This window comes from Anomaloglossus baeobatrachus, chromosome 1 (assembly GCF_048569485.1).
Source record: "Anomaloglossus baeobatrachus isolate aAnoBae1 chromosome 1, aAnoBae1.hap1, whole genome shotgun sequence".
Taxonomy (NCBI): domain Eukaryota; kingdom Metazoa; phylum Chordata; class Amphibia; order Anura; family Aromobatidae; genus Anomaloglossus; species Anomaloglossus baeobatrachus.
The window spans coordinates 323,395,545-323,421,827 of record NC_134353.1 but is presented as its reverse complement, the minus strand read 5'-3'; the positions used below and the strand labels follow the sequence as shown (position 1 = coordinate 323,421,827).

The window sequence follows — 26,283 nt, the reverse complement described above, 5'->3', positions numbered from 1 at the left end:
ATATATATATATATATATATATAGGCCACAATTTCACTGCTCACCCATTATACACAATACATCCAGAAGGATCTTTCTGACTAGATGTTAGTAATAACTGTGAAAAAAATGTTTTTGTCTGATAATCCTATGAGATCCCCAAGGCATTTTCTAGTTAACTACACTTAGCGGCTACTGTATTATTATTATTATTTATTATTATAGTGCCATCTATTCCATGGCGCTTTACATGTGAAAAGGGTATACATAATAGGGATAAGTACAATAATCATAAACAATACAAGGCACAGACTGGTACAGGATGATAGAGGTCCCTGCCCGCGAGGGTTCACAGTCTACAAGGGATAGGTGAGCATACAGTAGGTTAGGGTAGAGCTGGTTGTGAGGCGCTATATCAGACCGAGGGTTACGGCAGGTTGTAGGCTTGTCGGAAGAGGTGAGTTTTCAGGTTCCGTTTGAAGCTTGTCAAGGTAGGAGAGAGTCTGATATGTTGTGGCAGAGCATTCCAGAGTATGGGGGAGGCACGGAGGAAATCTTGGATGCGATGGTGGGAAGAGGAGATGAGAGGGGAGTGGAGGAGATCTTGTGAGGATCTGAGGTTGCGTTCGGGTAGGTACCGGGAGACTAGGTTACAGATGTAGGGAGGAGATAAAGTTGTGGATGGCTTTGTATGTCATGGTTAGTGTTTTGAACTGGAGTCGTTGGGCAATGGGAAGCCAGTGAAGGGATTGGCAGAGAGGAGAGGTCAGGGAGTAGCGGGGGGACAGGTGGATTAGCCGGGCAGCATAGTTCAGAATAGATTATAGGGTTGCAAGACTGTTAGAAGGGAGGCCACAGAGGGAGGATGTTGCAATAATCCAGGCAGGAGATAAGGGCATGTACTAGGGTTTTTGCAGCTTCTTGGGAAAGGAATGTACGAATTAGGGAAACATTTTTGAGATGGAGGCAGCAGGAGGTGAAGATGGCTTGAAAGAGAGAGCAGAGTCTAGAGTTACTCCCAGGCAGCGAGCACGTGGGACTGGGGAAGGTGAGCAGCCATTGACATTGATGGATAGGTCGGTTGGGGGCGCTGAGTGAGGAGGAGGAAAGACAATTAATTCTGTTTTGTCCATGTTCAGTTTTAGGAATCGAGCCGAAAAAAAGGATGAAATAGCACACAGAGATTGTGGGATTCTGGTTTATGTATTGTATTCTGTATTGAGTGTATCATTATGGGTGAGATTCTGGTTTATATTAAAGTGACAGCACATACAGTTTCTGGACAGTCATACTGGAGATCTCATGTTTTACCACATTCCACACATGGCTTACTGGACTGATGTCTGGTGGCTGCACATTGCCGTTGAGGGAAACTTTACTATTATTTGCCATATATAAATATGTATTCAGCAATGTTGCTCTTCATTTTATAATACTTAGTTATTTCCATCGGTGGTGCCTTCCTGAATCCATCCTGGACATTCTCCTTTGGTCTCATTGATTAACATAATTGTTTGCCCACAGAGTAGAGTCTCACCCTACTCTAGGCTTTCTTGTCCATGGCAATTCAAGATCAGTAGCTTCTTGGATACTCAAAATCAAGTCAAAGTCATGATCAAGAGATTTTTTTAGCTTATCACATGTTTTTTTTATAGTCTGGTACTTGGACTTCGGCTCCATGATGACACTTGAATGCAGATTTCAGTTGTAAGTTCCACTGTGGAATTACAAACAACCTTTCTAATCAATGACAAGTGTAGTTTACAACTTTCCCGCAGATTGATTATTCATGGAAATAATCAGTCACATGGTGAGATCATTCTTGCACTTCTGCAGGCAACAGCTGAACCTCTTTAGGATACTTTTTTGGATGACGTGGTGGCAGATGACTATATTTATTTGAAGTACCTAATATAATATAGCTGTTATTATGAATATATCTGTATAATAATGTTTTCCCTTACCTACATAGATCTGATGAAAATAAGTAAAGTATATCATCTTTATTTATTAATGGGTGAAAGGAAGTTCCATCTGTTCCATTAATCATGTTACACGAGTCTGTCGTCCACCACGAAAGGCTTCTGATTGTGAAACAAGAAAAAAAGATATCAACAGGACATCAAATCACGTTATGTTCCTAAACACCCAAGTCAATCCAACAAAGTCACAAGCCAGAATTAGTAAGGTGGAAAATAAACCATCTGGTCCAACTCCAGGCTCCTGAGCCATATACATTCAAAGGAAAGCAAAATAATCCCAAATGAACCCAATTTTCCTCATCTTAGTGAAAAAATTCAACCCCCAACTTCAAATTACGTCAATGAGAATAAATGTTTAGTCATCCAGTAACCAACATTTGTAACAAGTTTAAATACAATGTTTTATCAGCAAGAGATTATCACTAGAGTGTATACGGTGTGAGAGAATAGATGCCATCTTAAAGTTTCCATCTTGTCCTATAGCTAATGATGTCATAGGGCTCAGCCAGCACTGATGGGCTCGGAAGTTTCCCATTTCTGTTCACGCCCCTATTGCTTCTATTGATGCATAGTTCGTTTAACAACTAGAAATGCTGATGGGAATGTTCAAAATCTGTTTAACCGGTGTGCATTACAAATCCCTTTAAAACATCAATCTTTAATAATTCATTTTTTTAAAAATTCGCCCAGGTGAAAAAACTCCAAAAAACTCAAATACTAATTGATAAAAAGGGAGCTACTGTAGATCAGGTATAGCCCAAAATTCTTAAAGTCATAGAGGCAGATATGATAGTAAAAAAGCCAGCCCAATACTTCTCTATGCTACAGTGACACTAATATGTCACTGTGTCTGGCTCTGCCTATCAACGGAGGGTATGACGCCCTAACTTAGCTGGGCGCCCCCGTTCCTCGACGGCTGACCCTCACTCTCCCTAGTTGACCCTACCAATATAATGATAGTTTCTGTACCTGATAATCTCAATAGTTACCACATGGTATAATACTCCATTATAAACTCAACTAGAGGGTTAATACCTCAATACCAGTTATCTTGGTACAGAGCAAGACAAAAGACATCTGCTGCCACAATCAGCTTACAGCATGTCAATCAAGATACAATGGGGATAAAGAGAATTTTGTTTACTTACCGTAAATTCTTTTTCTTATAGTTCCGACATGGGAGACCCAGACCATGGGTGTATAGCTTCTGCCTCCGGAGGACACACAAAGTACTACACTAAAAAGTGTAGCTCCTCCCTCCTAGCATATACACCCCCTGGATAACCAAATATAGCCAGTTTAGTGCAAAAGCTGAAGGAGGACATCCACCCACAAGTAGAGATAGAGCAAAACCCGGAACAACCGGAACCTCTGTCTACAACAACAGCCGGTGAAAACACACGGAACAAGAAAACTGCCAACAGGCAACAGGGAGGGTGCTGGGTCTCCCATGTCGGAACTATAAGAAAAAGAATTTACGGTAAGTAAACAAAATTCTCTTTTTCTTCATCGTTCCTTATGGGAGACCCAGACCATGGGACGTCCCAAAGCAGTCCATGGGTGGGAATAAACAGAAAACTGAGAAGTAGGCGAAACCTAACTTCACAAATGGGCGACAGCCGCCTGAAGGATGCGTCTGCCCAAGCTCGCATCTGCCGAAGCATGAGCATGCACTTGGTAGTGCTTCGAAAAGGTATGCAGACTGGACCAAGTGGCAGCCTGACAGACCTGCTGAGCCGTAGCCTGGTGCCTGAAAGCCCAAGAGGCACCGACAGCTCTGGTCGAGTGTGCCTTGATCCCCGGCGGGGGAGGCACTTGAGTACAGTGGTAGGCATCGGTAATGGCCGACCTAATCCAGCGAGCTAGGGTCGGCTTAGAAGCCGAGAGGCCCTTACGCTGACCAGTGGTCAGCACAAAGAGAGAGGTGCACCGCCTAAGAGCAGCGGTGCGAGACACATAGATCCGGAGCGCCCGCACCAGATCCAGAGTATGCAACGCTTTTTCAAAGCGATGAACAGGAGCCGGACAAAAGGAAGGCAGGGAAATATCCTGGTTAAGGTAGAAAGGAGATACCACCTTAGGAAGAAAGTCCGGAGACGGACGAAGAACCACCTTGTCTTGGTGAAAAACCAAAAAAGGTGACTCCGAGGAGAGCGCAGCCAAATCAGAGACTCTCCTGAGGGAAGTTATGGCCACTAGAAAGACCACTTTCTGTGAAAGACGAGACAAAGAAACCTCCCTAAGTGGCTCAAAAGGGGGTTTCTGCAAGGCCGTGAGGACCAGATTAAGGTCCCAGGGATCCAGAGGCCGCCGGTAAGGCGGAATGATGTGAGATGCGCCCTGCATGAAGGTGCGCACCTGAGCCAGCCGGGCGATACGCCGCTGGAACAACACTGACAGAGCCGAGACCTGTCCCTTGAGGGAATTGAGGGATAGTCCTAGCTGCAGACCAGACTGCAGGAAGGACAGAAGGGTCGGCAGGGAAAAAGGCCAAGGGACATGGCCGGAAGAACGACACCAGGACAGGAAAATTCTCCAAGTCCTGTGGTAAATTTTGGCCGAGGAAGACTTCCGAGCCTGAGTCATAGTGGAGATGACTTCGGGAGGAATGCCGGAAGCCGTCAGGATCCAGGACTCAAGAGCCACGCCGTCAATCTGAGAGCTGCAGAATTCTGGCGGAAAAACGGACCTTGTGAGAGAAGGTCTGGGCGGTCCGGGAGATGCCACGGCACCTCTACGGACAGACGGAGCAGGTCTGGGTACCAAGCTCGCCTAGGCCAGTCTGGAGCAATGAGTATGACCCGACGGCCCTCCATTCTGATCTTGCGCAGGACTCTGGGCAAGAGAACTAGAGGGGGAAACACGTAAGACAGACGGAACTGGGACCAATCCTGAACCAGCGCGTCCGCTGCAAAGGCCTGAGGATCGTGGGAGCGAGCCACGTAAACCGGGACCTTGTTGTTGTGCCGGGATGCCATTAGATCCACTTCCGGAGTGCCCCACTTGCGGCAGATCGACCGGAACACTGCCGGATGCAGAGCCCACTCGCCGTTGTCCACGGTTTGACGGCTGAGATAATCTGCCTCCCAGTTTTCTACGCCTGGGATGTGGACTGCGGATATGGTGGACTTGGAGTCCTCCGTCCACTGAAGGATGCGTTGAACCTCCAACATTGCCAGGCGGCTGCGAGTCCCGCCCTGGTGATTGATGTAGGCAACTGCTGTCGCGTTGTCTGACTGGACTCGAATGTGCTTGCCCGCCAACAGGTGGTGAAAGGCTACGAGAGCTAAGAGCACAGCTCTGAATTCCAGCACATTGATCGAGAGGGCTGATTCGGACGGAGTCCAAGTGCCCTGTGCTCGGTGGTGGAGAAATACTGCTCCCCAGCCGGATAGACTGGCATCCGTGGTGAGGATCACCCAGGACGGGGCCAGGAAGGAGCGTCCCTGAGACAGAGAGAGGGGCCGAAGCCACCACTGAAGAGAGCTCCTGGTCTGTGGCGACAGAGCCACCAACCTGTGCAAGGAAGAAGTCCGCTTGTCCCAACAGCGGAGAATGTCCAGCTGCAGAGGACGCAGATGGAACTGGGCAAAGGGAACCGCTTCCATTGACGCCACCATCTGACCCAGCACCTGCATGAGGTGCCTGATGGAATGACGGCGGGGCCTCAACAGAGAGCGCACCGCCAGATGGAGGGACTGCTGTTTGACTAAGGGCAGCTTGACAAGTGCCGGCAGAGTCTCGAATTGCATCCCTAGGTACGTGAGTTCTTGGGTCGGGGTCAAAGTGGACTTGGGCAGATTGACAAGCCACCCGAATTGAACAAGAGTGGCGAGAGTGAGCGAGACACTCCGCTGAATAGTCTGCGCTGGATGAAGTCTTGACAAGAAGGTCGTCCAGGTAAGGAATCACTGCCAACCCCTGGAGGTGCAGAACCGCAACCACTGCTGCCATGACCTTGGTAAATACTCGAGGGGCCGTGGCTAACCCGAAGGGGAGAGCCACGAATTGGAAATGTTCCTCTCCGATTGCAAAACGTAGCCAACGCTGGTGTGAAACTGCAATTGGCACATGCAGATAGGCATCTCTGATGTCGATGGATGCCAGGAAATCTCCTTGGGTCATTGAGGCAATGACTGATCGCAGAGACTCCATGCGAAAGTGCCGCACCTGAACATGCTTGTTGAGAAGCTTGAGATCCAGGATGGGCCGGAAGGAACCGTCCTTTTTGGGGACTAGGAAGAGATTTGAGTAAAAGCCTCTGAACCGTTCCCTGGCGGGAACCGGTACAATCACTCCGCTGGCCTGCAAGGATGCCACGGCCTGAGAGAAGGCGGCGGCCTTGGAGCAGGGGGGAGTTGACAGAAAAAATCTGTTTGGCGGGCTGGAAGAGAACTCTATCCTGTAGCCGTGGGAGATGATATCCCGCACCCACTGATCGGAGACGTGTTGAAACCACACGTCGCCAAAGTGGGAGAGCCTGCCACCGACCAAGGACGTTGCTGGCTCGGCCAGATAGTCAAGAGGAGGCTGCCTTGGTGGCAGCAGCTCCTGCGGACTTTTGTGGACGCGGCTTCTTGCGCCAGGTGGGCTTCTGGTCCTTGGCTGAGTTAGTGGACGAGGCCGAGGGCTTAGAGGACGACCAGTTAGAGGAACGAAAGGAACGAAACCTCGACTGGTTCCTGCCCTGGACAGGTTTCCTGGTTTTAGTCTGTGGCAAGGAAGTACTCTTCCCGCCAGTAGCCTCCTTAATTATTTCATCCAGTTGTTCACCGGACAGCCTGGACCCAGCAAATGGGAGCCCAGCAAGGTACTTCTTTGAGGAAGCATCTGCCCTCCACTGTCGAAGCCACAAGATCCTGCGGATAGCGAGGGAATTAGCGGAGGCCACCGCAGTGCGGTGAGAGGCCTCCAGCATGGCAGACATGGCGTAGGCTGAAAAGGCTGAAGCCTGGGAAGTTAAGGCAACCAATTCAGGCATAGAGTCCCTAGTGAGGGAATGCATCTCCTCTAGGGAAGCAGAGATGGCTTTGAGAGCCCACACTGCTGCAAAGGATGGGGAGAATGAGGCCCCTGCCGCCTCATAGACAGACTTGGCCAGGAGGTCAACCTGGCGGTCAGTGGGATCCTTAAGTGAGGTGCCATCAGCCACAGATACAACTGTCCGGGTTGAGAGTCTAGACACCGGAGGGTCTACCTTTGGTGAGTGAGCCCACTCCTTGACCACCTCTGGTCAAGGGTCGTCAGAACCACGCTTTAGGAAGCGTTTGTCAGGACAAGCTCTGGGCTTGGACACAGTGGCTTGAAAACTGGAGTGGTTAAAGAACACACTCCTTGTTCTCTTAGGCAAGGTAAACTGGTGCTTTTCTGCCAGAGAGGGTTGCTCCTCTGATACTGGCGGATTGAGGTCCAGTACAGAATTAATGGACGCAATCAAATCACTCACATCTGCATCACCCTCGGTCAGATCAATGGGGCACATGGAGGTAGCGTCCGAGCCCCCAGTAAAGATATCCTCTTCGTCCTGCGGGTCGGCTCGTGAATCGGAGCCGCGGGACGAGGAAGGAGAGGGATCCCTGCGTCTCCTCTTAGGAGGACGGGGTCTGGGAGCAGATGAAGAATCCTCTGTGAGCTCTGCAGAGCGAGCCGAAGCAGCAGAGGCGCCCTGAGAAGGGGGCTGATGCAAGGTTAGCAGAGTCCGGGACAGCTGTCCCATGGAGTCGGCGAAGGACTGGGAGATAGACTTAGAAATTAATTCTACCCAAGCCGGGGGTTCTGCGGTACCACATATGATGCTGGGATCTCTATTCTCTTATCATCTCCCTTGGGCTTCCTGATGATCCGATGATGGGCGGGGAAACGCGTCGAGGCCATGAACACAGCATCAAACTGAGGGAAGTACATTTATCCCCGTTGTATCTTGATTGACATGCTGTAAGCTGATTGTGGCAGCAGATGTCTTTTGTCTTGCTCTGTACCTAGATAACTGGTATTGAGGTATTAACCCTCTAGTTGAGTTTATAATGGAGTATTATACCATGTGGTAACTATTGAGATTATCAGGTACAGAAACTATCATTATATTGATGCATAGTTCAGATGGACAAGTTCTTTGCCTGTGAGCATAAATAAACTGGTTACTTGTACTAATAAAACAGAATTCTCTGAGTGCACTATACTCAGTGTGTGCTTTATTGACTTCCAGAGCGCTCATAAAAGAAATCTTCTTAAATTTGGAGTTCCAGAGGCATAGAAGGAGTGTGTGTCGCTCACAGAATTTGGTGCTGAAAAGTCCCGGACAGGCTGCATTGGTGTGGGCGGGGTTATACCCGACTCAGCAGTCTGAGCACTACTACATCTACATCAGCCAAAAGACGGATTCTATCAAAACTGCACCAAACTGTCCAGTAAGTGTGACCTTGCTGAAATCAGGCTCTCTGCCTCTACATCATGCTGCTCTCAGGTTACATAGCAAAAACCTGCTGACAATTTCCCTTTAATAAAAAGAAAACGCAGCCAGGATCCTTTTTTTTAATCTCTCTTTGATGATATATGCGCTATGACAAGCTTCCCTGCTAGGAGATGCATATACTCACTGCTCTTACAGTAAAGAATATATGAGTCTATGATTACATAGCAGCCCTTTTAACTTGCAGTGGAGACACTAAGGATGCTTTATGAAATCCATGAACCTCATGGCCTCTTATCCTGCATACAGGTACATAATTTGAGGTAGCAGAAGCTAAGAAACCATGCAATTCCTACCTGTTTTCATTCCATTCCACAATCTTGGTAAAATTCAGGTATCCTTCGGAGCCACTTAGAAACACGTATGTCCCATCATTTGTTGTGTTCATCTGTAAAGAATGAAGTGCAATGTGAAGCCATGAGGCAGTTGATATGTGAGGTCTATAAATTAAAGATCACTTAAACAGTGTCTATTAAAAAGGTACAAAACTTTGGGGACTGAGGAGCGGTGAGGAAGAAGTAGGACTAAATTTACGAGGGGGTATATTGCATCTCTTTGTATTGGTCCTACTATTTTGAGCTCCTAAAGTGCTGATTTGGGGCTTTTGAAGAATTTGACGGGGGAGGAGGGTATGGGGGCAGCAATTTTGGCGAAGATGCCCGAAACTGGCGTGAAAATGCCAAAAGTTACAACATTTTCTGCCGTAAAATCTTGATAAATCAGAACCATAGGGTTTCTAGTCAGTAACCATTAAAAAAAGAAACTATATACCATACTAACAAAATGCATGAGCACTGTAATTAATGAATGCATGAATTCAATTACTGCTATGCATGTAAAAAATGTGAACTACTTACTGAACAAAAGTGTATAAGCCATCCACCAGTGACAAGATGGCCTCATTGGATGGACCCCAACTCTAGTGACTTACCCCTGCTTGTGCCTAATCCTCAAGTAAACTGAGGAAGAGCTTGTATATCAGTGTATTTTGTTAGTACATATGTTTGTATATTGGTCATGAATTTAATACTATGGGAGTGCTGACCTTGTCCTACGCTTTCACCAAACTACACTGGGGAATGTGGCCGATCATACACCCTTATCCAGATTGTTTTAATATGAGCTAAGTTGGATCATATTTTTTTCCCCAATTCTTTTAACATTTGGTTTAGTAGGTAGAGAGGTGAATCATAGGAGTGAGGTTCCATTCCAAAAGGTCACCTTGTCGTGGTTAGGTGGCTTATACAATTTTTAATTTAACAAAAAAAAAGTTATATATAAATATATAGTGCCTTACGAAAGTATTCGCCCCCCTTTAATTTTTCAACCTTTTCCCACATTTCAGGCTTCAAACATGAAGATAAAAATTAAAATTTTATGGTGAAGAATCAACAAGTAGGACACAATTGTGAAGTTGAACAAAATTTATTCCTTATTTTAAACTTTTTTAAAAAATAAATAACCGAAAAGTGGGGCGTGCAATATTATTCTTCAGGTACATTTATACGGAGACTTGATTACACACAGGTGGCTTATATTTATCATCATCAGTCATTTAGGACAACATTGGATCATTCAGAGATCCTCAATGAACTTCTGGAGTGAGTTTGCTGCACTGAAAGTAAAGGGGACGAATAATATTGCACGCCCCACTTTTCAATTGTTTATTTTTTAAAAAAGTTTAAAATAAGCAATAAATTTTGTTCAGCTTCACAATTGTGTCCCTCTTGTTGTTGATTCTTCACCAGAACATTAAAATTTTTATCTTTAAAGCCTGAAATGTGGGAAAAGGTTGAAAAATTCAAGGGGGCCGAATACTTTTGCAAGGCACTGTATATATATATATATATATATATATATATATATATATATATATATATTATATACACGCACACATGTACAAATGTGTATTGCAGTAATAGAATTTATGTGATTATTAATTACGTAGTCCTGAGCATTTTAATAGCAAATACTGTATGCCTATATATTGGCCATGGTATACGTGCACCTGGGCATTCTTTTGGAGTGCTAGCCTATTGTCCTGTTTTTCTGCAAATCTGAAATCAAGACCAATTGAAAAGTTGTGTAATATTTTATGTTATATTGTAAATGCAGTGGAAAAAGAAAAATTGGATTCAAAAATGTGTAAAATCTGCAATATAAACTGTGCATCTACTATTTTAAATAACTTGATATATTTGCAATTACAGAAGCAGTCATTTTTTTGCCACTAATCTAATGAGAGCCCCTTTGGCTGACTGCTCCTGAGCACCAATAGATAGCGCATCAGTGCACAATAATTAAAGGGAACCAATCACCAGGATTTTCCTATATAACCCAAAGCTGGGTTCACACATAGTGACAGCGACAACGACGTCACTGTTACGTCACCATTTTCTGTGACGCAACAGCGACCTAGTAAGTCGCTGTTATGATCGCTGCTTAGCTGTCAAACACAGCAGACACAGCAGCGATCATAACGACACGCGTCGCTGTGGAAGCCATGCTGCACTTGGTAACTAAGGTAAATATCAGGTAACCATTACCCGATATTTACCTTGGTTACCAGCGCACACGCTTAGCGCTGGTTCCCTTCACTCCTAGCCAGGGTACACATCGGGTTAATTACCCGATGTGTACTCCAGCTACGTGTGCAGGGAGCAGGGAGCCGGCACTGGCAGCGTGAGAGCACACCGCTTAGCGCTGGCTCCCTGCACACGTAGCCGGAGTACACATCGGGTAATTAACCCGATGTGTACTCTGGCTAGGAGTGCATGGAGCAGGGAGCCGGCACTGGCAGCGTGAGAGCGGCGGTGCTAGCAACTAATGTAAATATCGGGTAACCAAGGAAAGGGCTTCTTGGTTACCCGATGTTTACCTTGGTTACAGCTTACCGCAGGCTGCCAGACGCCGGCTCCCTGCTCGCTTCAGTTCGTCGCTCTCTCGCTGTCACACACAGCGATGTGTGCTTCACGGCGGGAGAGCGACGAGCAAAAAATGAAGCAGGACATTCAGCAACGAATGGCGACCTCACAGCACGGGCCAGCTCGTTGCTGGATGTCACACACAGCGACAGCGACGGGACGTCGCTGCCACGTCACAGAAAATTGTGATGTAGCAGCGACGTCGTTGTCGCCGTCGCTGTGTGTGACACCACCTTAAAGTCAGTGCTATACTGGCACTATCAGGCTGATTCTATACATACTAAGGACGATAAGGCCAAAACGCGTCACATACCGCAATGTGTGCATCATTTTAAAGAGGAAATGGATTTTAACGCATACCTAATAAATGAATAAATTTTAAGAGATTTCTATTGGGATTTGGATGCTGGATATTTCTTTGTCACCCCCCCAGATATTATCTGATCCTCAGCTGCTGTCACTCAAGAAACTGATTTTATAAACTTTACTTTCTTGGGTTTCAAAACCTATACATCTGAGCTGATCACTAAAGGTATGTTTAGACTCAGCCTGATAGTGCCAGTATAGCATTGGATTTTGGTTATATAGGGAAATCCTGGTGATTGGTTCCCTTTAAATATATAACCCCTATATATAATCTTGGTGGGTCTGTAGCATGGGCTGCATGTTATAAAGTTATTAGTAAAATAGGACCTCTCTAAGAAGTTTCTAAATATTGAGGTATATAGATTTTTTTTTTACTTTATAAAGGACTTAAATACGCTCCACACTTATGAAACTTACATTGTAGAAGAGGCCAAACATTTCACTGATAGTTGGTACCACAGCATGTACCAAAGAAAGTACAGGGTCCTTGTAACCCCACAGCAGGTCATCCACCGATCGAGTAAGAAATATATTTTCATTGTAAGTCTTCAAAACGGCTTCAACTATTCCATGTATATATTTAAAATACTTATTACTTCTGGTCATTTCCAACAGGGTCTGAAATAAAGAACAACGCGTACTACGATAAGTCTTCTCTATTCTGGCAAAGATTGAGACAAGATATTAACTAAACGTACTGGAAACAATTCTTCAGTAGGGTGAGATAGGAACAAAAATCCACTTTTTAAAGAGCCATAAAAAGCCTTACTACATTTCATAAATAAAAGTCCAACTGCACTCTCCAGAAAGCTTGCCATTCTCGCACTGAACTCGCAGTACAGCGGTGTACTGCGAGTGCAATGCGATCTTTCACTCGCCCCATACACTTGAATGGGTGCGAGAGAAAGAGTCTCGCATTACAGTCACAGCATGCTGCGACTGCTTTCTCGGTCCGATTGGGGCTGAGAAAATAATCGCTCATGGGTGCTGGGACATAGGTTAATATTGGTCCGAGCGGAATGCGATGTTTTATCGCATTCCACTCGCTCCGATTTTCATGCCGTGTGGCTTAGGCCTTAACGTAAAGAGAGCAAAAGCCTCACCCTTGTAAAAAGATTAATTTTGGGGGGGGATTGGCATTTGGGTACCTGCCATGATTGAATTAGATTAGTAATTATACTTGTTGCTGGTTTAATACAATTTCTTAGACCTCAACTAAACTTCTGCTTCTACAATAATCTAATAAGACTTACCACAATAGGAATATTGATGGTTCGTATTAAGTCCACTTTAGGGTCCCCCACAGACTTGTCAGGTTCAAAAATGTAAGTCTTGGGACTAACAGCAAAGACTTCAGTGCCATTCCTAATAAATGTTACATTCTCTTTAGGTCTATATTCCCTACAAATAAAGAAAGCATATATGTATATGTGAGTGTATTACATAGCAATGTATAAAAAGAACTGCTGGATAATATATAAAAAGGTCACACGTCCTTCTACTATTGGAGGTTCAGGCGTCACACCAGGAAATGTTCTACAAATGCTTCTATGAGACACTGTGATTGTAGTATTGATCACAGTGGTTTCATGTATTTAACGCAATGGGATAAATAGGGTACAATTGCACAAACTCCACAATGGACAGGTGCGGCCTAGATCTTAGTCACGTTATACCACTGAATACATTTCTGGTCCATTAAAACACATGAAACTGAGAAATAACTAAAGCTGCCTATACACAATAGATGGCTGTTGACTGAATGCGCTTCAGCCGATCTCAGTTGACACTCCCATACACAGGAGAACTTGGTGCATACGGGTGGTAACTCATACACGATCATCACACGGGTGATTAGTACTCTCGTGTGAACGAGCGCTTAGTGTTCTGCCCTATTAGCAAATTGTTTTTGCTCATAAGAGGCGCATTTTATTTGATACTATGGAAATACATTCATCACAATTTCCTAAGCTGGTCAATATGTGTGAATGACATAAATAGGCTGCTAAAATGGAAGATATAAAATAGATATTTACATGAACACTGCTTTTAGCTTGGGTCCTTGGGCCTTTTTTAAGGGGCAATGATAGCACATCAATTGTTTGCCCAGATCATTAACCAGTGTAAAACTGCTCACCAATCAAATAATAAAATCACTTCTTTGTCATGTCATTTCATTTTCTATGAAGGGATAACATTTTTATTTACTGGCTACATATTCCCCTGTTTACAGGGAGTGTCTAAGCAGGATTTCACACCCCCAAACTATATACACATGCAGCTCTTTAACAGCAATTCCTGCAATATCTTTACATGGATAGTCTGTTCCTCCATTACTGGAAAGCAGTACTGGAACCAATATGAGGATGAGGAGTTATTAAAGATCCAAAGCCTCTGTCACTCAAGCTCTTTTTCCTGCCCAGCGCCATCGCCTCCTGCTTGACTGTAGGCTGTGTGATTTCAGGCAAAGGAGTCATCAGTCAAGCAGAAGGTGGTAGCGGAGGTGAGAGGGGAATAGAGCTGGAGTGACAGAGGTTTCAGATCTACAAATCGTTCCTCAGCCTTATTTGCATATCAATTCAAACACTGATTTCTCAGTAATGGACTGACCATGAAGATATTGCGAGACTTGTCTTTGATAGAGCTACATATGTACACTCCCTGACAGAAGGTCTGTCGCTTATCCATGTTATGTAAATAAAAGCTTATAACCTGACTTTAAATGCATCCATTGGTTTAATAAATTACTCTTTTGAAAGCTGAAACCCTCCCAAATTTGGTTTAGGTTATGAAAATAAAGTTGCTGCAAAGCTGAAATACTGATCATTTAATGAACACAGAAAGACCAGATTTTGGCAAGACAAAAGTTCTGTCGCCTTGTCATATAATGCACCCAATCCTAGTTTACATCCTCACCTGTGCTCATTAAATGATCGGTTAATTAGTGGGTGAATATAAAAAGAAACCCAGCACCCCAGACCTTCAATTGAACTGCTACTTGACCTCTGACAACATGCCAAAAATCCACCCTGCGACCAAAGCCTTGATTATCAAGAAGCTGAAGACCAGATTGACTGCTTTCAAAATAGTAATTTATAAAACCAATGGATGAATTTAAAGTCAGGTTATAAGCTTTTATTTATATAACATGGATAATCGACAGAACTTCTGTCAGGGAGTGTACATAAATAGTTTGGAAGGGTGAAATACGGCTGACAGCTTCCCTGCTGACTATAATGTAAAGTGTATGACAGGAGGAAAGAATGAACAATTGTTTCCACAATCCTCTGTGAAATCACTAATACAAGCAAATGAAAAGGGAAAAATAGCTAATCAACTTTATATATCGTTGATCGGCGTTCCTTCCTGACGATCCACGGTTAGTACTGAGTTGTTGTTTTTCTTAAATTGGAAATTTAACAGAAACCTAGCGATAACCAAAGTAGTAATGTGATACACTGTATTTTATGCTTTCTTTCATTAAAGGAATATGTATGTACCTTAGTGAACCTTGTTATAGAACTATAAATATAGTGGCTATAAAAAAAAAAAAAACATCTCTCACTCTGGACGATCTGGTACATCAGTACACAATCTACTTTTAAAGTTGTCCGGGATATAAAAGAGAAATTCTAACGGCAGGGAATAATTGAAAATAAAAATGACTCCCTTGTTTCTGATCTCTGCTTTGTAATCACACACCATGTGAATCCCATCCCTAAAATGTCCCATCATACAAACATGCTCATTATGTGAAATGCGTGGAAATTAGTAATAGGGTGATTCTTCACACAAACACTGGGGATTCTTCCTGTGCACTAAAGAAGAACTTCCCTTTTTGTATTTCTTAGACAACGTTATCCATACGATTTGCCCATTTACACTTTGGGCGTCTGCATCAATTTTAGTGACTAACTAAACCACTTTAAAGGAACTTCTATTTATAAGGAATTTCACAAGAATACTCTGTACAGAGGTCATGAATGTGAATCGGTTTGTTAGGGGTGATGACTTAAAGAGCTATTCCCACCTTCTCAATGTGTCTAAAGTCATAGACAAGGCAAAAATAAATATACAGTGGAACCTTGGTTTAAGAGTAACTTGGTTTGAGAGCGTTTTGCAAGACAAGCAAAGCTTTTTACAAATTTGTAACTTAGTTTAAGAGCAATGCTTTGCAAGAAGAGCAAATACTCACCGTGCACACTTCCGGTTCTCTCCTTTCACCACGCTCTGACCCACTCTGGAGGTAACTTTCTGTACATACGTACTGTATACAGTATACCATTGTACAGTGCAGTACATACTATATAGCATGTCTATCAATTTTCATTTGTGGATATAGTATTGTACTCTCTTTCTGCTAACCAGTACAGCACATTGCTTGTATAGCACCTCCCGCACACCAACAATTTTACTGTAAGCTAAAGTGCAGTTTAATTTGTTTTTATGTTTTTTACTGTACTGTACAGTATTTTTTATTAGTGTACTGTACTAATTTTATATGAATACAGTACATTATATTGTATTACTGTAATAATTTTGTATAAATACAGCAAATATTTTTGGGCTGTGGAACGAATTGTCTGTGCTTCAATTATTTACTATGGGAAAATTTGCTTTGATATAAGAGTAACTTGGTTTAAGAGCACAGTCCCGGAACCAATTATGCTCGTAATCCAAGGTTCCACTGTATTCTATTTCCCTCTATTTTCTAGATATTGCCATAAGTCAAATTGCAGGACCCCTTGTCCAGCCATTTCTCACCAATGCAATCAACAGAGCATGAGCAGAGGCCCAGAATCTGTTCTATAGACCTGTTGACCTTAATCCCTTAAGCGGGCTTTACACGCTGCGACATCGCTAGCCGATGCTAGCGATGGCGAGCGTGATAGCACCCGCCCCTATCGTTATACCGATATGTGAATATCGCTGCCGTAGTGAACATTATCGCTACGGCAGCGTCACACGTACTTACTTGCTCGGCGACGTCGCTGTGACCGGCGAACCGCCTCCTTTCTAAGGGGGCGGTTCGCTCGGCGTCACAGCGACGTCACTAAGCGGCCGCCCAATCAAAGCGGAGGGGCGGAGATGAGCGGGACGAACATCCCGCCCACCTTCTTCCTTCCTCATTGCTGGCACGTGGCAGGTAAGGAGAGGTTCCTTGTTCCTGTGGCGTCACACGTAGCGATGTGTGCTGCCGCAGGGACGAGGATCAACTTTGCCCAAGCGACTGCAGCGATAATTGGGAGAGGACCCCCATGTCAACGAGGAGCGATTTTGGACGTTTTTGCAGCGATCCAAAATTGCTCCTAGGAGTCACACACGAGATCGCTACAGCGGCCGGATGTGCGTCACAAAATCCGTGACCGCAACGAGATCGCTGTAGCGATCTCGTAGCGTGTAAAGCCATCCTTAGTGACGGAGCTAATTTTGACCTTAATGACCAACACAAATTTTTTACATCTGACCACTGTCACATTATGATGTAATAGCTCTGGAAAAGTTCAACGGATCCCAGTGAGTCTGAGACTGTTTTTCGTGACACATTGTACTTTATGTTGGTGGTAAATTTAGGTCAATATTTTTTGCGTTTGTGAAAATATCACATTTTTGGCAAAAATGTTGAAAATGTCACAATTTTCAAAATTTTAATTTTGATTTCCGTAAACCAGTTAGTCATGCTGTACAAAATAATCAATAAACGACATTTCTCACATGTCTACTTTACATCTGCACCATTTCCAATATGTCATGTTATTTTGTTAGCAAGTTAGAATGGTTAAAAGTTTAGCAGCAATTTCTCATTTTTTCAAGAAATTTACAAAACCTGTCTCTTTAGGGACCTATTCAGATTTAAATGGCCTTTGAGTGGGCCATATATATTGGAAACTCCCCAAAAATGATACCACTTTAAAAACAGCACCCCTCAAATGCTTCAAAACTGTTGTTAAGAAAATGTGTAACCCTTCAGGTGGTACACAGGAATTAATGCAAAGTGGAATGAAAAAAAAAATGGTAATTGTTACTCTAAAATGTTGCTTTAGCCCCAATTTTTACACTTTTACAATAGATAGCATGACAAAAAGACCCCCAAAATTTGTTACCCACTCTCTTCTGAGCGCGCTGATACCCCACATGTGGTGAGAAACCTCCGTTAGGACAAACTGCAGGGCTCAGAAGGGAAGGAGCAATATTTGAATTTTGGAAACTTAGCTGAAATAATGTAGATTGTGGGCACCATGTCGCATTTGCTGGACCCCTAAGATACCTAAACAGCAGAAAACCACTACACGTAACCCCATTTTGGAAACTACTCCCCAAGGATTTTATCTGGAGGTATAGTGGACATTTTAAACCCACAGGTGCTTCACAGAATTTGATAACATTAGGTTGTCTTATTGAAAATATTCATTTATTTCACAAAAATTGCTTTAGACCCAAATTTTTCACTTTTGCAAGAGGTAGCAGGAATATGTGGACCTCACAGTGTGTTACTCACCTTCTTTTGAGCGTGGCAATACCCCACATGTAGTCAAAAAGTTATTTTTGGCCAAACGAGAGGGCTCGGAAAAGAAGTAATATTGGAGTTTTGGAAAACGAGTTTGGCTGAAATAGATTGCGGCACCATGTTAAATTTACAGAGCCCCTAAGGTACAAAAACATCAGAACCCCCCCTCGGTTTCAAAAATGACCATTTTGGAACTAGACCCGCCAAGGAATTTATGCAGGGGTTTGTTGAACATTTTGAAACCAAAGGTGCTTCAAAACGTTTTTAAAAACATGCATGTGAAAATGATAGTTGTTTTTTTTTTCAGCTAAAAAAGAGAATTTTGTTTACTTACCGTAAATTCTTTTTCTTATAGTTCCGACATGGGAGACCCAGACCATGGGTGTATAGCTTCTGCCTCCGGAGGACACACAAAGTACTACACTAAAAAGTGTAGCTCCTCCCTCCTAGCCTATACACCCCCTGGATAACCAAATATAGCCAGTTTAGTGCAAAAGCTGAAGGAGGACATCCACCCACAAGTAGAGATAGAGCAAAACCCGGAACAACCGGAACCTCTGTCTACAACAACAGCCGGTGAAAACACACGGAACAAGAAAACTGCCAACAGGCAACAGGGAGGGTGCTGGGTCTCCCATGTCGGAACTATAAGAAAAAGAATTTACGGTAAGTAAACAAAATTCTCTTTTTCTTCATCGTTCCTTATGGGAGACCCAGACCATGGGACGTTCCAAAGCAGTCCATGGGTGGGAATAAACAGAAAACTGAGAAGTAGGCGAAACCTAACTTCACAAATGGGCGACAGCCGCCTGAAGGATGCGCCTGCCCAAGCTCGCATCTGCCGAAGCATGAGCATGCACTTGGTAGTGCTTCGAAAAGGTATGCAGACTGGACCAAGTGGCAGCCTGACAGACCTGCTGAGCCGTAGCCTGGTGCCTGAAAGCCCAAGAGGCACCGACAGCTCTGGTCGAGTGTGCCTTGATCCCCGGTGGGGGAGGCACTTGAGTACACTGGTAGGCATCGGAAATGGCCGACCTAATCCAGCGAGCCAGGGTCGGCTTAGAAGCCGAGAGGCCCTTACGCTGACCAGTGGTCAGCACAAAGAGAGAGGTGCACCGCCTAAGAGCAGCGGTGCGAGACACATAGATCCGGAGCGCCCGCACCAGATCCAGAGTATGCAACGCTTTTTCAAAGCGATGAACAGGAGCCGGACAAAAGGAAGGCAGGGAAATATCCTGGTTAAGGTGGAAAGGAGATACCACCTTAGGAAGAAAGTCCGGAGACGGACGAAGAACCACCTTATCTTGGTGAAAAACCAAAAAAGGTGACTCCGAGGAGAGCGCAGCCAAATCAGAGACTCTCCTGAGGGAAGTTATGGCCACTAGAAAGACCACTTTCTGTGAAAGACGAGACAAAGAAACCTCCCTAAGTGGCTCAAAAGGGGGTTTCTGCAAGGCCGTGAGGACCAGATTAAGGTCCCAGGGATCCAGAGGCCGCCGGTAAGGCGGAATGATGTGAGATGCGCCCTGCATGAAGGTGCGCACCTGAGCCAGCCAGGCGATACGCCGCTGGAACAACACTGACAGAGCCGAGACCTGTCCCTTGAGGGAATTGAGGGATAGTCCTAGCTGCAGACCAGACTGCAGGAAGGACAGAAGGGTCGGCAGGGAAAAAGGCCAAGGGGCATGGCCGGAAGAACGACACCAGGAAAGGAAAATTCTCCAAGTCCTGTGGTAAATTTTGGCCGAGGAAGACTTCCGAGCCTGAGTCATAGTGGAGATGACTTCGGGAGGAATGCCGGAAGCCGTCAGGATCCAGGACTCAAGAGCCACGCCGTCAATCTGAGAGCTGCAGAATTCTGGCGGAAAAACGGACCTTGTGAGAGAAGGTCTGGACGGTCCGGGAGATGCCACGGCACCTCTACGGACAGACGGAGGTCTGGGTACCAAGCTCGCCTGGGCCAGTCTGGAGCAATGAGTATGACCTGACGGCCCTCCATTCTGATCTTGCGCAGGACTCTGGGCAAGAGAACTAGCGGGGGAAACACGTAAGACAGACGGAACTGGGACCAATCCTGAACCAGCGCGTCCGCTGCAAAGGCCTGAGGATCGTGGGAGCGAGCCACGTAAACCGGGACCTTGTTGTTGTGCCAGGATGCCATTAGATCCACTTCCGGAGTGCCCCACTTGCGGCAGATCGACCGGAACACTGCCGGATGCAGAGCCCACTCGCCGTTGTCCACGGTTTGACGGCTGAGATAATCTGCCTCCCAGTTTTCTACGCCTGGGATGTGGACTGCGGATATGGTGGACTTGGAGTCCTCCGTCCACTGAAGGATGCGTTGAACCTCCAACATTGCCAGGCGGCTGCGAGTCCCGCCCTGGTGATTGATGTAGGCAACTGCTGTCGCGTTGTCTGACTGGACTCGAATGTGCTTGCCCGCCAACAGGTGGTGAAAGGCTACGAGAACTAAGAGCACAGCTCTGATTTCCAGCACATTGATCGAGAGGGCTGATTCGGACGGAGTCCAAGTGCCCTGTGCTCGGTGGTGGAGAAATACTGCTCCCCAGCCGGATAGACTGGCATCCGTGGTGAGGATCACCCAGGACGGGGCCAGGAAGGAGTGTCCCTGAGACAGAGAGAGGGGCCGAAGCCACCACTGAAGAGAGCTCCTGGTCTGTGGCGACAGAGCCACCAACCTGTGCAAGGAAGAAGTCCGCTTGTCCCAACAGCGGAGAATGTCCAGCTGCAGAGGACGCAGATGGAACTGGGCAAAGGGAACCGCTTCCATTGACGCCACCATCTGACCCAGCACCTGCATGAGGTGCCTGATGGAATGACGGCGGGGCCTCAACAGAGAGCGCACCGCCGGATGGAGGGACTGCTGTTTGGCTAAGGGCAGCTTGACAAGTGCCGGCAGATTCTCGAATTGCATCCCTAGGTACGTGAGTTCTTGGGTCGGGGTCAAAGTGGACTTGGGCAGATTGACAAGCCACCCGAATTGAACAAGAGTGGCGAGAGTGAGCGAGACACTCCGCTGACAGTCTGCGCTGGATGAAGCCTTGACAAGAAGGTTGTCCAGGTAAGGAATCACTGCCAACCCCTGGAGGTGCAGAACCGCAACCACTGCTGCCATGACCTTGGTAAATACTCGAGGGGCCGTGGCTAACCCGAAGGGGAGAGCCACGAATTGGAAATGTTCCTCTCCGATTGCAAAACGTAGCCAACGCTGGTGTGAAACTGCAATTGGCACATGCAGATAGGCATCTCTGATGTCGATGGATGCCAGGAAATCTCCTCGGGTCATTGAGGCAATGACTGATCGCAGAGACTCCATGCGAAAGTGCCGCACCTGAACATGCTTGTTGAGAAGCTTGAGATCCAGGATGGGCCGGAAGGAACCGTCCTTTTTGGGGACTAGGAAGAGATTTGAGTAAAAACCTCTGAACCGTTCCCTGGCGGGAACCGGTACAATCACTCCGCTGGCCTGCAAGGATGCCACGGCCTGAGAGAAGGCGGCGGCCTTGGAGCAGGGGGGAGTTGACAGAAAAAATCTGTTTGGCGGGCTGGAAGAGAACTCTATCCTGTAGCCGTGGGAGATGATATCCCGCACCCACTGATCGGAGACGTGTTGAAACCACACGTCGCCAAAGTGGGAGAGCCTGCCACCGACCAAGGACGTTGCTGGCTCGGCCAGATAGTCAAGAGGAGGCTGCTTTGGTGGCAGCAGCTCCTGCGGACTTTTGTGGACGCGGCTTCTTGCGCCAGGTGGGCTTCTGGTCCTTGGCTGAGTTAGTGGACGAGGCCGAGGGCTTAGAGGACGACCAGTTAGAGGAACGAAAGGAACGAAACCTCGACTGGTTCCTGCCCTGGACAGGTTTCCTGGTTTTAGTCTGTGGCAAGGAAGTACTCTTCCCGCCAGTAGCCTCCTTAATTATTTCATCCAGTTGTTCACTGAACAGCCTGGTCCCAGCAAATGGGAGCCGCGCAAGGTACTTCTTTGAGGAAGCATCTGCCCTCCACTGTCGAAGCCACAAGATCCTGCGGACAGCGAGGGAATTAGCGGAGGCCACCGCAGTGCGGTGAGAGGCCTCCAGCATGGCAGACATGGCGTAGGCTGAAAAGGCTGAAGCCTGGGAAGTTAAGGCAACCAATTCAGGCATAGAGTCCCTAGTGAGGGAATGCATCTCCTCTAGGGAAGCAGAGATGGCTTTGAGAGCCCACACTGCTGCAAAGGATGGGGAGAACGAGGCCCCTGCCGCCTCATAGACAGACTTGGCCAGGAGGTCAACCTGGCAGTCAGTGGGATCCTTAAGTGAGGTGCCATCAGCCACAGATACAACTGTCCGGGCTGAGAGTCTAGACACCGGAGGGTCTACCTTTGGTGAGTGAGCCCTCTCCTTGACCACCTCTGGTGGAAAAGGATAACGGTCGTCAGAACCACGCTTTGGGAAGCGTTTGTCAGGACAGGCTCTGGGCTTGGACACAGTGGCTTGAAAACTGGAGTGGTTAAAGAACACACTCCTTGTTCTCTTAGGCAAGGTAAACTGGTGCTTTTCTGCCAGAGAGGGTTGCTCATCTGATGCTGGCGGATTGAGGTCCAGTACAGAATTAATGGACGCAATCAAATCACTCACATCTGCATCACCCTCGGTCAGATCAATGGGGCACATGGAGGTAGCGTCCGAGCCCCCAGTAAAGATATCCTCTTCGTCCTGCGGGTCGGCTCGTGAATCGGAGCCGCGGGCCGAGGAAGGAGAGGGATCCCTGCGTCTCCTCTTAGGAGGACGGGGTCTGGGAGCAGATGAAGAATCCTCTGTGAGCTCTGCAGAGCGATACCGAAGCAGCAGAGGCGCCCTGAAAAGGGGGCTGATGCAAGGTTAGCAGAGTCCGGGACAGCTGTCCCATGGAGTCGGCGAAGGACTGGGACATAGATTTAGAAAACAATTCTACCCAAGCCGGGGGTTCAGCCACCGGGGCCGGAGCAGCCGGAGGGACCACTGGGGAGACTCCAGGCTGAGGCACCACCATGTTAGAGCAGGCATCACAATGAGGATATGTGCTCGGTTCAGGCAGTACGAGCTTACATGCAGTGCATATTGAGTACAGCCTTGCAGCCTTGCTCCTAGTGTGAGACATGCTGCTGAGGTGGAGGCTCTGCAGTAAAGAGTACACTCCTTCAGAATGACCCCCAGAGAGTGTATAAGAAAGTCCACAACCAGAGGTTGTGGCTTACCAGACCGTTTTGTGTGCCCTCCGGATTCCACAGCTCGGACCCCCAGACAGGTCGCATTGAACTGGCTATATTTGGTTATCCAGGGGGTGTATATGCTAGGAGGGAGGAGCTACACTTTTTAGTGTAGTACTTTGTGTGTCCTCCGCAGGCAGAAGCTATACACCGATGGTCTGGGTCTCCCATAAGGAACGATGAAGAAATGTTGTTTTTGTCCCAAATTTGTAATTTTCACAATGTACAGTAGTAGAAAATGGACCCCATAATGTTACGCAATTTCCACCAAAAACAGTGATAGCCCATACATGGTCAAAAACGAATGTGTGGGCATATGGCAGGGCTCGGAAAGCGAACAGTGCTATTTAATTATTGGAATGTAGATTTAGACACCATGTTGCATTTCCAGTGCCCCTGAGGTGCCAAAAATGTAGAAACCTCCACAGGTGACCCCATTTGGCAAACTAAACTCCATAACGAATTTCCCTATTGCTATGGTGAAAATGTTTAACCCTCAAACTACACAGAATTTTATTAGATTGGGCCATGAAAATCAAAAACGGTTTTTCTGCTAAAATTTTACTTTAGCCTCAAAATTTTCATTCACACAAAAAGTAACAGGAGAAAATAGACAGGACCATTTGTTATGCAATTTTTACCGAATGCGGCAGTTCCCCATATGTGGTTGTACACTACTATTTGAGTACACGGTTGTGATGTGTCGGTCGCGAACGATCAGACACAAAGATCCGGCTCCCTGCTGTGAACGACAGGAGCCGGATTACCAGTGTGAGCCGCTGAAATATCTAATCGGCTCTTTTCGGCGTCAAAACCCCGTCCACCCGCGGCTAAACTCCGCCCGCTCAGCAATCTACTTGGCCGTTTGTAAGTGGGCGGGGCTTAGCTGCGGGTGGGCGGGGCTTTAGCGGCGTTACTATAATCTTAAATATGTGTTCAGATGGGGTGAACACATATTTAATAAGGAGCCGAGAACGAGCTGAAAGATCCGCCTCTTTTTGGTGAGTGGAGCCATAGGAACCGGATCACCAAAAAGAGCTGGACTGCCCATCACTAGTACACGGCAGGGATGGAAGGAGCATGACTTGATATTTAGCACGCAAATTCCGTTATAGATTGTGGCCTCCATTAGCCTAGCACTTAAGGTGCCAGATCAGCAGAAACTCCCACAAATGACCCACCCCCACTTTGAAAATTTAAATGCTAACCCCTTTGCCACCCTGTTTTCGTTCATTCCTCCCTTTCTTCCAAGAGACATAACTTTTTTTGTATTTTTCTATCAATGTAGCCATATAAGGCTTGTTTTTTTTGAGGCAATGAGTTGTACTTTTGAATGACACCATTCAATCTGAAACAAGAGAAAAAAAAAAAGGAAAAAAAAAATGCCCAGTGCAGTGAAAATTGCAAAAAAAAAAGTGTAATTCTACAATTTTATTTTTTTTTACCATGTTCACCATAGAGAAAACAGACCTGGCAGTATGATTCACCAGGTCAGTATGAGTATGCAGATACCAAACATGTATAGTTTTACTTAAGTGGGAGGAGGGGATCAGAATTGTAAAAAAAAAAAAAAATAAAAAATAAAAAATAGTGCTTTTATCGCCATTTTCCAAGACCCATAACATACTAATTTTTCGGGATATGGGGCTCAGTAATGGCCTAATTTGGCGTCCTAAGCTGACATTTTTACAAATACCATTTTTGGGTAGATACGATGCTTTGATCATCTCTTATTGCATTCTAATTGCAATATTGCGGTGATCAAAAAAACGTAATCCTGGCGTTTTGATTTTTTTTTTCTCATTATGCCCTTTACCAAGATCATATTAATTTATTTTATATTTTGATAGATCGGGCATTTCTGAATGCAACAATACCAAATATGTGTATTTTTATTTAATTTTCAATGGGGCAAATAGGGGGTGATTTGAACTTGTGTTGGTTTTTTTTGGGCATATTTTTAACCCCTTAGTGACGGAACTAATTTTCGACCAAATTTTGCAATTCTGACCAGTGTCACTTCATGAGGTTATAACTCTGGAATGCTTGAACGGATCCCGGTGATTCTGAAATTGTTTTCGTTACATATTGGACTTCATGTTAGTACCAAATTTAGGACAATATTTTTTGCGTTTATTTATGAAAAAAAATTGAATTTTGGCAAAAATTTTGAAAACTTAGCAATTTTCAACTTTTGAATTTTTATACCGTTAAACCAGAGAGTTCTGTGACACAAAATAGTTAATAAATAACATTTCCCACTTGTCTACTTTTACATTAGCGCAATTTTGGAAACAATTTTTTTTTTTTGTTAGGAAGTTAGAAGAGTTCAAAGTTTGTCAGCGATTTCTCATTTTACATGAAAATTTACAAAACCATTTTTTAGGGATCACATCATATTTGAAGTGACTTCGATAGGCCTAGGTGACAGAAAATACCCAAAAGTGACACCATTCTAAAAACTGTACCCCCCAAAGTACTCAAAACCACATTCAAGAAGTTTATTAACCCTTCAGGTGCTTCACATGAACAAAAGCAATGTGGAATGAAAAAAAAGCAAAAAATAAAATTTTACCTAAAAATGTTGCTCTAACCCAAATTTATTCACTTTTAGAAGAAATAACACAACAAAATGGACCCCAAAACTTGTTACCCACTTTCTTATAAACGCGCCGATACCCCACATGTGGTCAGAAACCTCTGTTTGGACAAATGGGAGGGCTCGGAACAGAAGGAGCAATATTTAAATTTTGGAAAGCAAATTTGGCTGTAATAGATTACGGGCACCATGTTGCATTTACAGGTCC

General features: G+C 45.4%; 1 protein-coding gene across 1 annotated transcript in view; it reads right to left on the bottom strand.

Annotated features, from left to right (window-relative positions):
- The window catches only part of SCARB2 (scavenger receptor class B member 2), a 108,230-nt gene that overhangs the window by 40,355 nt on the left and 41,592 nt on the right, over window positions 1-26,283 (bottom strand). The window contains exons 3-6 of the mRNA XM_075351660.1: window positions 12,974-13,121; window positions 12,138-12,338; window positions 8,727-8,818; window positions 1,944-2,063 (exon numbers count right to left, since the gene is read on the bottom strand). Of these exons, the coding sequence (XP_075207775.1) occupies window positions 1,944-2,063; window positions 8,727-8,818; window positions 12,138-12,338; window positions 12,974-13,121 (561 nt within the window). The remainder of the gene's footprint in view (window positions 1-1,943; window positions 2,064-8,726; window positions 8,819-12,137; window positions 12,339-12,973; window positions 13,122-26,283) is intronic.